The following is a 12,228-nucleotide window of genomic DNA, read 5'->3' as shown; positions in this document are numbered from 1 at the left end:
TCTTCATTGGTTATTCTGTCACCTCCTATTGGCTGCCAGCCCTCTGCCATAGTGAGACCTGGATCATTCACTGTCCTGCTGATACCGCAGATTACCGGTGACGTTTATCTGCTCCCTCTAATGTTGAAGTTTGAACACTAGAGAAGCAAGCCAAGGCAAGCATATTAAGCAGATTTTATTTAAAGGTAATAATACAGACTTCTCCCGGAAGGGAGAAGGGGCCATGGCTGATGTTCTAAAGTCCCAAGAAGGAAGTGCACCCTACATCTTTTATAGGTTAAGATCTCTTTTGTTCTCCAGTTCTCTACCCCCTTATCTTTCCTTCCTGCCTACTGACTAGGCCTGGTTTTGCAGGTGAGATGTAAAAAGTGAGAAGCGGATGGGGCAGGGGGAGGGCCAAAGTGATTCAGCTGGGCAAGGACCCAGGGGGCATTAATTAGCAGCTCCTTGCTTGCAGTCCTTGATAAAGGCAGGTAAATTTGGTAATCAATGGGCTCCGGAGATCCTTAACATTCCATTCTCCCCAAGGCTGTCTCCAACTTCCAGAGGCAGATGGCTTTCATGGCCTTCATTTCCTCAATTTGACCCGATCCCCTATTTCTACACTAACTGCCTGTCCCCAATCCTGGCTTCACTGCCTCATGGACCTCACTAGTCACCATCTCTCTCTGCCCCACCCACTGCCTACAGAAAATAGGCCTGTTTCTCTATCCCCAAGTTGTTCCTTTGGCCTACTCAGGAACCTCTCAACCACAAGACCCTATGATTATTTCTGCCCAGAACCCAGCTGTGCCCCACAAAAGTATCTACTGTTTAATGCAGTGACCATAGGCCACATGTGGCTATCCAGCACTTGAAATGTAGCTAGTGTGACATTGTATTTGACTTTAAACAACCATAGGTGGCCACTACTGGTCAACACAGCAGATGATGGGGGCCTGCTTACTTGAGGTCATGGAGCCTCAGGATTCAGAGCTTTTCCTTTTGCAACGAGAAGTTAGAGCTGTCCCATCTAGTCACAGGAGGCTGAATTCCAAGGACCTGATTGGAACTCTCAAAGACTCATGTTTTTCAGTCAAAAGGGGGTTGAGCAGCTACAGTTAAGGGACAGCTTTAGTGACTTCAGGTGGCTGCTGTTTTCTCATTTACCAAGCTACTCGCCCTGGACAGTCCATGGGGGTAACAGTGGGAGAAGAGACTTTAGCCTGAGGAGTCCCAAGTCCACGAGATGGAAGACAGCAGTGTAAATTTCTGAGTGCCTACATGTGAGCTGCGGACCGGCAACAGTTCCAGCTGTGTGTATCAGGTGAAAAACCCCCAGGACCTGAGTCTGACAAGCTGGGTTCTAGGCTCGATTCTTCACCACCTGACTCTTTACAGAGTGATCTTGGGCAAATGGTTTACATTCTCTGTGCCTGTTTCCCCTGTATGGAGAGGGAGTATTGGTTGGGTCTCTGCTGGTCTACATTGTTAGGGGGTGGTGCTTTAGACTGCCTGTGTAAATGGCCACATGGGGCAGGGGCAGGGTGAAAGGAGTTTTGCAGTGTGTGAGAGGTAGAGCACAGAGTCTGGGCTCGGAGAGGCTCCTGTGCTCTAGGGGCATCTTTCTGACCCACAGCTACCGCTGCAACATTAGCCTTGGTCCCTGAGGAACTGGAAGGGCCCAGGGTTGACTCTCCGCAATCTTTCCACCCAAGGTTGTATAAACAAACTCCACCAGAGCCCTGTTGACAACTAACAGATGGCATCACCTCTGCATGCAGGGACCTGTGCAAGGGGGTGAATTGGAGTTTGTTGGTCTTCGTCACATTCCTATTCACACAGGACCATGCAACTTCCCCTCCCTGTGTTCCAAACGTAAGTGAATCCAGCTGCAGTGGATTGTGAACATGAAGTCTTTATTGTGTTTGTCCTCAGCAGGGAAGGGCTGGTGCAGGGGGCAGGGCAAGTATTCAGCAGGAGCTTCACATTCAGTGTCCCCACATGAGGGTACAGGCCAAGGCAGAGGGACTCAGGCTGAAGGCAGGGTTTCCCTTGGTAGTGGAGGACTCAGCGGGCCAATGCAAAGCCAATACGATTATTATGCCGATCAAACTCTGTGTAGAACTTTCTGATGAAGCTGGCACCCAAGACCCAGATGGGCCCAGTGGGCGGTGGGATGTCCAGACCATGGAGGGCCAATGTACACAGGTCATCATTATTGTAGGGGTCCTGGCAGGAAGCAGGAGGGTTGCTGCACTGCCCAGCACATACCATCCTCCCTTCACCTTGCATGAGCCCAGCAGCCATCTCCCCAACATTCTACCTTCTCTCCCCCATTCACCCTGGGCCTTCATCACATCTTGGCCTTCTTAACTCTGCATGGATTGCACCTGGGCGCTGTGCTAGATCCAGGCAAGCAGTCCATCTGGTACTGAGCTGCCTTCAAGTGCTCACAGTCTGGCTTTAGCTTCTGACCCTAGATAAGTGATTTCTCTAAGCATAAAAAGCTGGGTGTGGTGGCACATGCCTGTAATCCCAGCAGCTCAGGAGGCTGAGGCAGGAGGATTGCAAGTTCAAAGCCAACCTCAGCAAATTAGCAAGACTATCTCTGAATAAAAAAATATAAAAAGATATGGGGATGTGGCTCAGTGGTTAAGTGCCCCTGAGTTCAATTCCTGGTACCAAAAAAATAAATAAATAAATAAATAAATATGTATGTGTATATATATATATATACACACACACATATATGAATATATTATATAGCTTATATGTATGTAGGCGTGTATATACATACATACATACATACATATGATTATCAGAAACATTTAATGAGAAAGTGAATGTAGCTAGAGGGACAAATCCAACACAGTGATCATAAATGTGATGCACCTGGAACCCCCTGGGTGCCCAGGTGCCACTCCTAGAGGTTCTGACTTCACAGGTGTGGGGTGGGGCCTGCATACTGGGATTTTTAAAGGCTCTGCAGGTGACATGAGCAGCCCGTTTGGGGACCCACTGATCTAACGCGTAATCTGTGCCTTGTGACTTGCCCCCTTCGAGGGCCCCAGCCCACCCTTCCTCCCTGTGCCTCACCTGTAACACGTAGTCAGCCCTGGTGAGCGTGTAGGCCCTGCCTCCCAGGTGAAAGGAGATGTCCGGGAGGGTGGGCACCTGGTTACAGTTCACCACGTACTGGAGAAGAAAGGGAGGGGTAAAGAGAGCCCTTTTGAGTGTGGGAACTCTCAGCAAATCAAGAGCCCCGCGCTCCTGACTTGGTTTCTCTGCTGGAGAGGATTGGGTATGATGCCTGCCCTGCCTCCAGGAGGGACTTGTCACACGTGTGGAGAATGTGAGAGGTGACAAGGAGGAGGCCTGAAATGGCCTCATTTGGGACCTAATGCTGCCTGGGGTGATTTGGGGACTTGGTCTGGGGGGTGTTCCCCACCCGGGACCCCACCCTTGGCTTCTTACTTCGTCTGTGCTCTGCTCCTTGGCCCCGAGGGCCTCCATAACCAGCCTCAGGGAGCTGGTGGGACCTGAGATGTAGGATGCGCCAGTGTCCACCACTGCCATGCAGCCCTCCTCACACAGCAGGGTGGCAGACCCCACAGACACCCTGCAGGGGAGGCCACAGTCAGACAAGCAGAAGGCTGCAGGGCACCCCCAGGCCACTTATCTTTTTTGAGTGAGGATGTGACAAGAAGCCATGCTGGTGGTCCAGTGATGCACTGGGGGAGGGGGAGGGGGAAGGCCGTGAGCAGATGAGGAAAGGTGCCCCCCTTCTCAGCACGTGGCGAGTGACTTCTCAGTCCCATGCCTCAGCCCCCTCCCCCACCCGCTTCTCAAGTCTGTCCTTCATCCTGGACAAAGCAGGCAGAGAGCAGTTGGTGGCCATGCCTTCTTTAGAGAGGCCCTGTCCCCACCCAGCCCAACCCCAGAAGCAGCACCATTTTGGAGAGCGGGGAAGGGAAAGGTTCCTGACCCCTTCATCGTGATCTGCCAGGAGCCAGTCTTGCTGATGCTCACGTAGTGGAAATTCCCTTGGTAATGCTGGGGATCACTGCCCCCCAGCACGAGCTCTCCCCCTAGCAGGAGGGAATCCCTAGAGGAGAGATCAGCAGCTCTCAGAGATTCAGCGCGCAGGGAGAGTTGGGTAAGGGAAGAAGGAGGGCCCGACGGCCATTCTCGTCACTAGGAAGCCTGAAGAATGTGATGCTTCTCTCCTTCCTGCCCCTCCCCAAGCCCAACCAGAGGTTTTTCAAGGGTGGTCCAGCTGCACCCCCAAAAAAATCCCCAGAGAAGTCATAGGTTCAAGGACAGTGAGTAGACCCAACCCCTTCCCTTAGGTGGAGTAGGTGCATGGGTGGGCTCTGTGGAGGCCAGCGGGGAGGGTGGGCAGGGGCGTGGGGATGGGATGGAAGGGCAGAGACCTGGCCTCTGGTGGGGTTTGCTGAGGAGAACTTTGGGTGCGGGGACATATGTGATTCTGGGTCAGGTGCTCAAGGAGTACAGGGTCATGTGGGGGGTTCACCTCCTTATGTGGGATTTCTGCAGGGAGGGAAGGGGGATACACACAGAGGAAGCTTCGTTTCAGGGGAGCCTCACCAGTCCTACAGTTTGGCAAGGTGGGGATGAGGCTTGCTCTCCTGACCCTTCAGGCAATGGAGTCACCCCAACAGATGAAGTCACTTGCCTAAAGTCACCTGGGCCTTGAGTCGATAAGTGAGGACAGAAGCCAGGCTCCTGGAGCCCGGTGGGGAGCTGCCTCCCCTGGCCTCCCTCTCCTCCGTGCTGTGCAACGCCTCCGGCTGGTTTCCAGAGTGTGCATGTGTACATGATGAGCTTTTCTAGAATCTGCACACCTGTGCACCTTGTCTTTGGTGCGAATGTCGATAACTTGTGTTTTTCCACATTCTGTAAATGTGTGCATGCAGTGGTGGCAAGTTCCCCGCTGCCCTGGCCTAACAAGCCGCTTCTCTGCATGTCCACTTCCTCCCAGCCCAAGGTAAGGAAAAAGGCCCTCTGCTCAGCAGTCCGCCTTCTCCCTGTCCGCCGGGCCCTGGTCCCTTCCACAGCCCTGGCTTCTGTGCCCACATTTATCTCCTCTTCACATTTTCAATCTCTTGCTTTCCATTGGCTTCTTCCTCCACCCACAAGCATTGCTGGAGGATCCTCTAGCATTTAAAAACACCCACCTCCCTGTCCCCGCTTCTCTCCGGATCTCACCCCACACCCGCTTCCTTGCTGAATTTCCCAGGGCAGCCTCCGTTCTGTGACCTCCCCTTCCTTAACTGCTTGCCTTCAGGTCTTGCCCCCACTTCCTCTAAAAAGGCTCTTCCCAAGACTGCCCCTGACTGCAGAGTCCCCAGTCGGTGGCCTTTTCTCTGTACCTCTCTTTCTGTTACCAACCAGAGACTCCTCTTACTGAGATTGCTCTGGACTCTGTCCCTCCCTTCCATCCTCAGGACCACTTGACTCATGTTCTTACGCATAAGACCTTCCTGTCTCCAGCTCAGACCATCTTTCTAAACCCAGCAGCTTGCAGCAAAGCAAGCCCTGCCCGGGAGCTGAGCAGTTTCTCAAGGCTGAATTGCATGACAGCTCAGCCTAGAATTGAGAAGCACTGTGGTTTTCAGCAGCACGCCCTGGGGTGCTCATCACTTTGTGACCTTTCTTCTTCCCTGCTAGACTGCAAGCTCTTCTGCCATGTTCACTGTCCTGGCTGAGCCCACCACAGTGTGTGGTAACAGCATTGATCGGATCAATGCGTGAGCAAATAAATGCAGAAGCTGATAAAGGATTGAAGTTGGCTGTCTGTGTGGGAAGAGCCATAGTCCTCAGAGGAAGCATCTGCCCCTTAATCTCTTGTTCCAGGGCAGCACTATTCATTAGAACATTCTGCCACAGTGGAACTGTTCTACACTGCACTATCCAATATGGTAGTCACTATCCACCATGGCTGCTGAGCACTGGAAAGGTGGCTAATGTGACTAAGGAACTTAATGCTTCTGTTTATTTAATTTTAATTTTTATTTCAGTGGCTTCCACACTGGCTATTGCAGCTCTGGGTACTGATTGACCACCTCATCCCAACACAAAACCCCTGGCCCAGACTCTCCTAGTCCCCAGCTCCTCTGCTCCTTCCTCCCCGGACCTTGGTCCTGGAGTCGTGGGCCCACCTGCTATAGTAGACAGAGAAGACATCTTCTTTCAGAACCCTCTGGGAGAGGATGTGGTCAAAGACAGGGGTGACTCCTCCAACAGCCTGCGCAGGGAAGCCCATGCCCAGAACCCCATCGAACTTGGCCAGCATGAAGGGTATCAGGGGCAGCTCCGTGACCTCTCCAAATGTCTGTGTCACTGTGATTCCTCCCACCTGTGGGAAGAAGAACCAGAGGAGACCAAGCCCACTGCCCACCCCAGCTGAACTTCCACGCTGGGAGCCCCAGGGACACCTTCTCTAGGGTACACATTTGAGGTAAGACTCTTTCATCAACGCTGCCCCCACAGCCTCTTCCTCAACAAACATGGCTATGGGGTCCAGAGAGAGCTCAGGTGGCCTGTGGCTGCTAGGGCAGGGGCTGCGAAGTGGTCCTTCCGGTCAGCAATAGAAGAGAGGCCAAGAGCACCATGACCCCTCCCCTTGGCCTGCTTTCAGGTGGGCAGGGCTGGGTCTCAGTCCCCACTGCCATTGCAGGCTAAGGATTTCTTCAGCACAGTAAAGTCCCCTCTTCCTGCTCTTTCACCCCAATTTCACAGACAAGAAGAGGAGGTAGGGGCTCACAGGTTTACTCTCAGACTCCATGGGTACCCGTTCCCTAACACTGACACAGTTAGGGGCTCAGAAACTCCAGAATGGGAAGGGGTCAGACACCAGCCCAATGTAAAAGGAAACCAGGCCCTTCCACTAAATTCCAAAAGGCAGCTGTGGTGGACCTAGAATTAAGCCTGACCCCAATGTCAACAATATCCTGGTTTTCAGTCCGGGGTCTGGTTCAGAGTCCAGTCAGAGCTGGTGACCTTAGGCAGGTTCCTTAGCTGGAGGCTTTGGAGCTCAGGACAAGCCCTACATACAAATTAGATGCAAATACCCCCATCAATCACCCAAGAGTAGCCAGGAGCCTGGGTTTCTCCACCACTGTTTGTGCTTCCTTGTAGCTCCAGCTGGAAGCTTGGGGGGGTGGAGGGAGGAATCCTCAGCTCCCCAGGCTCCAAGGTGGGCTAAATGTATCTGCCCCCAGTATAGACCCTAGAGGGGCAGCAGGGACCTGTGGACAGGAGGGTAGATGGTCAGATGACCAGGGGCTGTCCCACTCACAGTCACTATGTCCTGGCTCAGGAAACCTTTGACCTTCCCTGATCCATAGTGGATGGTGAATTCTGTTCCATTCTCCATGTAGCTGGAGGATTCTGAGGCGTCGTAGAGGCTGTGAATCTCTGGCAGAGGGACATAGACTCAGGCCTGCACAAGAACAGCCCAGGCAGAGGGCTCGGAGGCAGGGTGGTTTGTGGGCACAGCTCTTGTGGCTGAGGACTTAGGTGCAGGGATGGGGGTGGCCCTGAAGTTGGGCCTTGGAACATGTGCTTCATGCATCAAGGGCAGTTTCTTGGGCCTTGTCTCAAATGAAGCATTTTAAAGTAATTGCCCCACTGATAATGCTAGAGAAATTCTGGGCATGGAGTAGGTAATTTGGTTAGAGGATAGAATTTGGTTCTATCGCCTAGCATGGTGAGGCCCTGGATTCAATCCCCAACACCCACAGATGCACATGCATCCACACCCAGGTGAGAAGAAAGGAAGGAAGGTGGGGAGGGAGGGAACTTGGTCCCGTCTCAATCTCAGGGAGACTGGAGAATGGCCTTCTGGCTTCTGGAGCTGGCTATTTTACCTCAGTGGTCATATCAGGAAAGTGGGAGACACCTTCTCTCCTCTCAGTGTCAATTAGGCACACAGGCAGAGAGGAAGGAGCTGATTGGTAGGTGGATGGACTTAGCTGGGGGGGGTAGGACTGCCTGAGGGTGGCAGGGCAGGAGGTTTGGGGCAAGTGCCATGGGGCCTGTGTCTCACCACAGGCAGTGTAGAGGGGGCTGCACTTGGTGGAGGGTACCCAGAGGTTGGCCGAACCCGTGTCAAAGATGACTTTGAAGGTCTGTGGCGGTGTGCCGATGCCGATCTCACCATAGTATTGGGTCTGTGGGGGTAACAGAAAAGAGGGTGCTGGAGGGGCTCAGGGTCTTGCCTGGTTCCACACTTGGCTTTCAGAGGGGAGATTAGGCAGATCCTACAACCTCTCTGGGTTTCTATCGTCCTACAGGGACTTGGAGGTGGGGGCGCTTAGCACTGTCCTTTGGCATCCCAGGATGTAGAAGAAAGCATAATAAGAACAGTGAAAATGGATCCGACCCTGAGGAGCCACCAGGGCGGGAGCCATCAGGCTGTGCGCAGACAGGCTGAGAGGACCCCAGCTGCACATCCCTCCCACCTGCCAGCGTTGCCTGACTTGAGACCTGGGCTGATTCCCACCCCATGTTGCCCCCAGGTACTTTCCTGCCCTCTGTGCCTCAGGCTTTCCAGTCATAAAATGGGAGTTTTGTCAGGTGCTCCATGGTTCTCTATCAGAGCCTGGGAGGAACCACCAGGGATGCCCAAGTCCGAGAGAGAAAGAAGACAGGCAGCCAGGCACTCACGTCCAGGTAGTTGGTGAGCACCACGGGCAAGGTGCTGTTGCCGGCAGAGAGCCTCCTGGTGAACTGGCCCCACTCAGCACTGAGCCTGGCCATATCCACGCCTCGCTCCTTCAGGTTGTCCCGAACTGAGGGCATTTTCTTGAGGAAGATCCTGACCCAGAGGGGAAGAAGAAGAATAGAAGAGCCCTGTACTCCCCCACAACAATGGTAGAGTCCTGGGTACCTGCTTTTAATACATCTTTGCTAACCTTAGCCCAAGCGCCTAAAATGCACTTTTGTGCCCCAGGGCTTCTGAAGGAGAATGTTCAGGGCTCTGAATCATCCGAAGTGGTATTAAACCACCTTCAACTAGCTTCCTCCCAATGTCTGAGTTTTATTAGTCAAGGCTGTTTTTCCTCCATCCATCCAACTGTCCATCTATCCATCATGTGTTGAACACCTACTCTGTGCCTCACTGTGCTGGATGAGATGTAAAGATCATAACAGTCTTTAAGCAGTTCCAGCAGGTGGAGAAAATAGATAGGAAACACACTGACACCCGCTCCAGCAGATCAAGGCTAGGGGCCACACCTCGCCCTGCCCCACCAGGAGATGCAGTGCCACGTGAGGCCTGTAGGTGGCAGCAGATGCACACAGCAGACTGCAGGGTCAGGGTGGGGAGATAGGGGGATGGGGAGTGGGGAGGGGACTGCAGGACCCCTGGGGACAGGTGTTGAAGCCAGGGCTGTGATGGAGTGGATCCATTTAACTGGGCTGGGCAGGGATCAGCCAGTATCTCCAGACTGGCAGTGCCCCTTGCCCTTGGCAAGATGTGTCTTGGGCCTAAGTTCCAGACCCTAGAGTCACGCCTGTCCCCAGGGATCCTGGAGTCTCCTTTGGCAGGAGAAACTAAAGAGAGACCTAGGAACTCACAGCATACTGAATTGCCTGGGGCAATGCCAGCTATAGCACAAAAACCCAAGCAAACCTAATTGACAGACTGGTCATGCTGTTTGACAGATGGGGGAAGGTTCACAGGGGTGGTGGAGGCTTCCAAATGGTGGAGCAGGGATTCCAAGCTTGTGTCTGGCCCTTTCTCATACAGCGTCCCCTGGGCTCCCACATACAGGGAGGAAGATGTCTCTAGCTGGTGGCCAGGAGGTCCCAGGATGGAAGCCCAACTTAACTTTGCAGTGGACTTTCCCAGACAGGTGGAGATACACTCTTTCTTCTCAGCCGAGAGTCCTCCTGGGCTGGGCTCTCCATCCCTTCCCACACTCCCAGCCCTCTACTGACCCTCCCCTCAATTTGCCCATGAACCTGAACGCGACTTTCATACCTATCTGCGTCACATTATAGTAGACATGAGTTTATATGCCTATCACAGTTGACTGCTCACAAAGTATTTTCACAACTTTGATTTTTTTGGGGGGTGGGTATCAGGGATTGAACTCAGGGGCACTCGATCACTGAGCCAAATCCCCAGCCCTATTTTGTATTTTATTTAGAGACAGGGTCTCACTGAGTTGCTTAGCGCCTTGCTGTTGCTGAGGCTGGCTTTGAACTTGTGATCCTCCTGCCTCGGGGTGCTGGGATTACAAGTATGCACCACCACACCAGCTACACTTTGGTTTTATTTGCTTCTTAACCATCCCAGGTGGTGGGTGCTTTTATTGGTCCCATTTTACAGATAGGGAAATGGAGGTTTGACTCTAAAGAAGGTACATTTCCCTTGTTAGCTGCAGAGTCTCCACTTTGGACCTTTACTTTGTTGCCATTTCTCTTTCAGAAAATCCCTTCCTTCTCCCCAGCCCCCAGCCCAGTTTCCGTAATCCTTCGAGGCCCAGCATGCATCCCCACCTACAGCTTGCCCTAAGGACTCCAGCCCACACAGGTGTCCCTTACCTTGGCTCAGACTCCATTTCCCCCTGGGTGCTCCTGCGTGGCCTACAGGGTGGTACTGCATGGCAGCGAGGACTTCGTGGTTGCGGGGAACATACTTGGATCCCCTTGCTAGCTGTGTGATTCTGAGCATTATTTAACCTCCCTGGGCCTCTTCTGAGTCTCCATTAGCATCTCTATAAAAATGGGCCTAACAGTAGCCACTAACTCAGAGCCTTGCCCGGTGCTCTCCATGGGGCAGGAGGCTATCTCCAGAACTGGCTCCCTCTCCACACCTTGCCTGATTCCCTTCCTCTTCTTCCATGTTTTTACTTCTCTCTACCTGCATCCTGGGGTGGGGCTGCTGGGAAACACCCATCCTCTTACCCCACACCCCAACCCAGCAGCTGAGAGCCTTGGAGCATCAGAGTCTTTAGAAACAAAGACTGAGTGTGTGCTCAGTCTCTTCCAGGTGACCTCCCTGAGCCTCAGAGTCCTTGTCTGTAAAATGGAAATGGGGACTTGTCGGGAGATAGTTTGGGATGAGACTCCTGAAAATCTCCTGTGAAATACTGAGCAGCCCTTGCTGCTGTGAAGGCCTGCCCGCCCGCCCGCGGGACTCCTGTAGGCCCCAGCCGCCGGGTCTCCGTGAGGCCTCTGGCTCTGCCTGCTCCCCTTCTCCAGTCTCGGGGGCTCGTGTGTTCTCTCAGGGCCTGGCACCGGGGGATGCTAGGGCTTGCTCTGCATGCGCGGGGCTGCCGTAAGCCTTCCTCTTAACGTTCGCGATGATCCACGCCGTGGTACACACAGCATCTGGCTTCCCGCCGCGTACCCAGCGTGATGCTCATGGCCTTACATGCTTTACCTCATTAAATCTTCAAAGCAGCCCTGGGAAGTAGGTTCTGTTATCATCTTTGTTTTAAAAAACAGTATGCTGAGGCTTGGAGAGGTTAGCTTGCCCACGGGTTCAGAGTTAACTTCTTCTTTCAGTGGACCAGAATTGAAACCAAAACAACTCTATAAGACTTGCTCTAACTACTCCATACACTGCTTCCCTGGTAGACTTAACTACCCACGCACTTCCTAACAATTAGACTGCGAACTCCTTGGGGGCAGGGCATGTCTCAATCATCTCTGAGTTCCCCACAGTGCCTAGCAGGGAGCTCTGGGTAGGAATCAAAAGTTCTAGGAAGACATTAAAAGACAGGCTTTGAGTAGTACCACTTATTTATTCACTGTGTGACTTTGGGAAAGTCACTTGACCTCTCTGGACAGTACCCTACCTCCCTGACTTGCTGGTCATGAGGACTGGATGACCTCATGTATCTGAAAGCTGGGTGCGTTAGGAAGGTAGGGACCCCTGTGCCCCTGCCACCCCTTCTCTGCCCAGGTTACCGTCTGAAGGCGGAGGTGTCCGTGGGGAGACCGAAGGTGCAGGAGCCGCAGAGCACCAGCAAGAGTCCCCAGCGGGGCATTCTGCTCCACCCGTCCATGCTTCTGCTCAGTCTTGGGCTCTCCCTGGGATCCACTGAAGCCTGTGGCTCCTGAGTCCTTCTTTTATACACTGTGCCCTCGAATGGTCGTGATTCTGCTCCGCTCTGATTTATTACCCTGGGGCAGACGGCAGGGCAGCAGTGATAAATCCTGCCCGGGAGACCAGGCTAGGTGGGTGAAGGGTGACCAGGTTTCAGAGGC

At 53.2% G+C, this 12,228-nt stretch overlaps 1 protein-coding gene across 1 annotated transcript; it reads right to left on the bottom strand.

Moving 5' to 3' along the window:
* Window positions 1–1,995: 1,995 nt before the first annotated feature.
* Window positions 1,996–12,026, bottom strand: Ren (renin). The gene is made up of 9 exons (XM_047521670.1): window positions 11,929–12,026; window positions 8,674–8,824; window positions 8,054–8,177; window positions 7,304–7,422; window positions 6,165–6,361; window positions 3,968–4,087; window positions 3,457–3,601; window positions 3,079–3,177; window positions 1,996–2,211 (listed from the first exon to the last, which is right to left on the bottom strand). Exons 1-9 carry the CDS (start codon window positions 12,024–12,026, stop codon window positions 2,050–2,052), a joined length of 1,215 nt encoding a protein of 404 aa, XP_047377626.1. The 3' UTR covers window positions 1,996–2,049.
* Between the last annotated feature and the right edge of the window lie 202 nt (window positions 12,027–12,228).

The sequence above is a fragment of the Sciurus carolinensis genome, chromosome 12 (genome assembly GCF_902686445.1).
Source record: "Sciurus carolinensis chromosome 12, mSciCar1.2, whole genome shotgun sequence".
NCBI lineage: Eukaryota > Metazoa > Chordata > Mammalia > Rodentia > Sciuridae > Sciurus > Sciurus carolinensis.
This window is presented reverse-complemented; position numbering and strand designations above follow the sequence as displayed.

What these genes read in the sequence shown, in the direction of transcription:
- Ren (XM_047521670.1), bottom strand. Translation starts at nt 12,026, where the DNA reads ATGGACGGGTGGAGCAGAATGCCCCGCTGGGGACTCTTGCTGGTGCTC. An exon ending in TTCTCTGTCTACTATAGCAG is followed by an intron (nt 4,088 to 6,164) that starts GTGGGCCCACGA and finishes TCTCTCCTCTAG; the next exon opens with GGATTCCCTCCTGCTAGGGG. An exon ending in TGGCAGATCACGATGAAGGG is followed by an intron (nt 3,602 to 3,967) that starts GTCAGGAACCTT and finishes CCTCCCCTGCAG; the next exon opens with GGTGTCTGTGGGGTCTGCCA.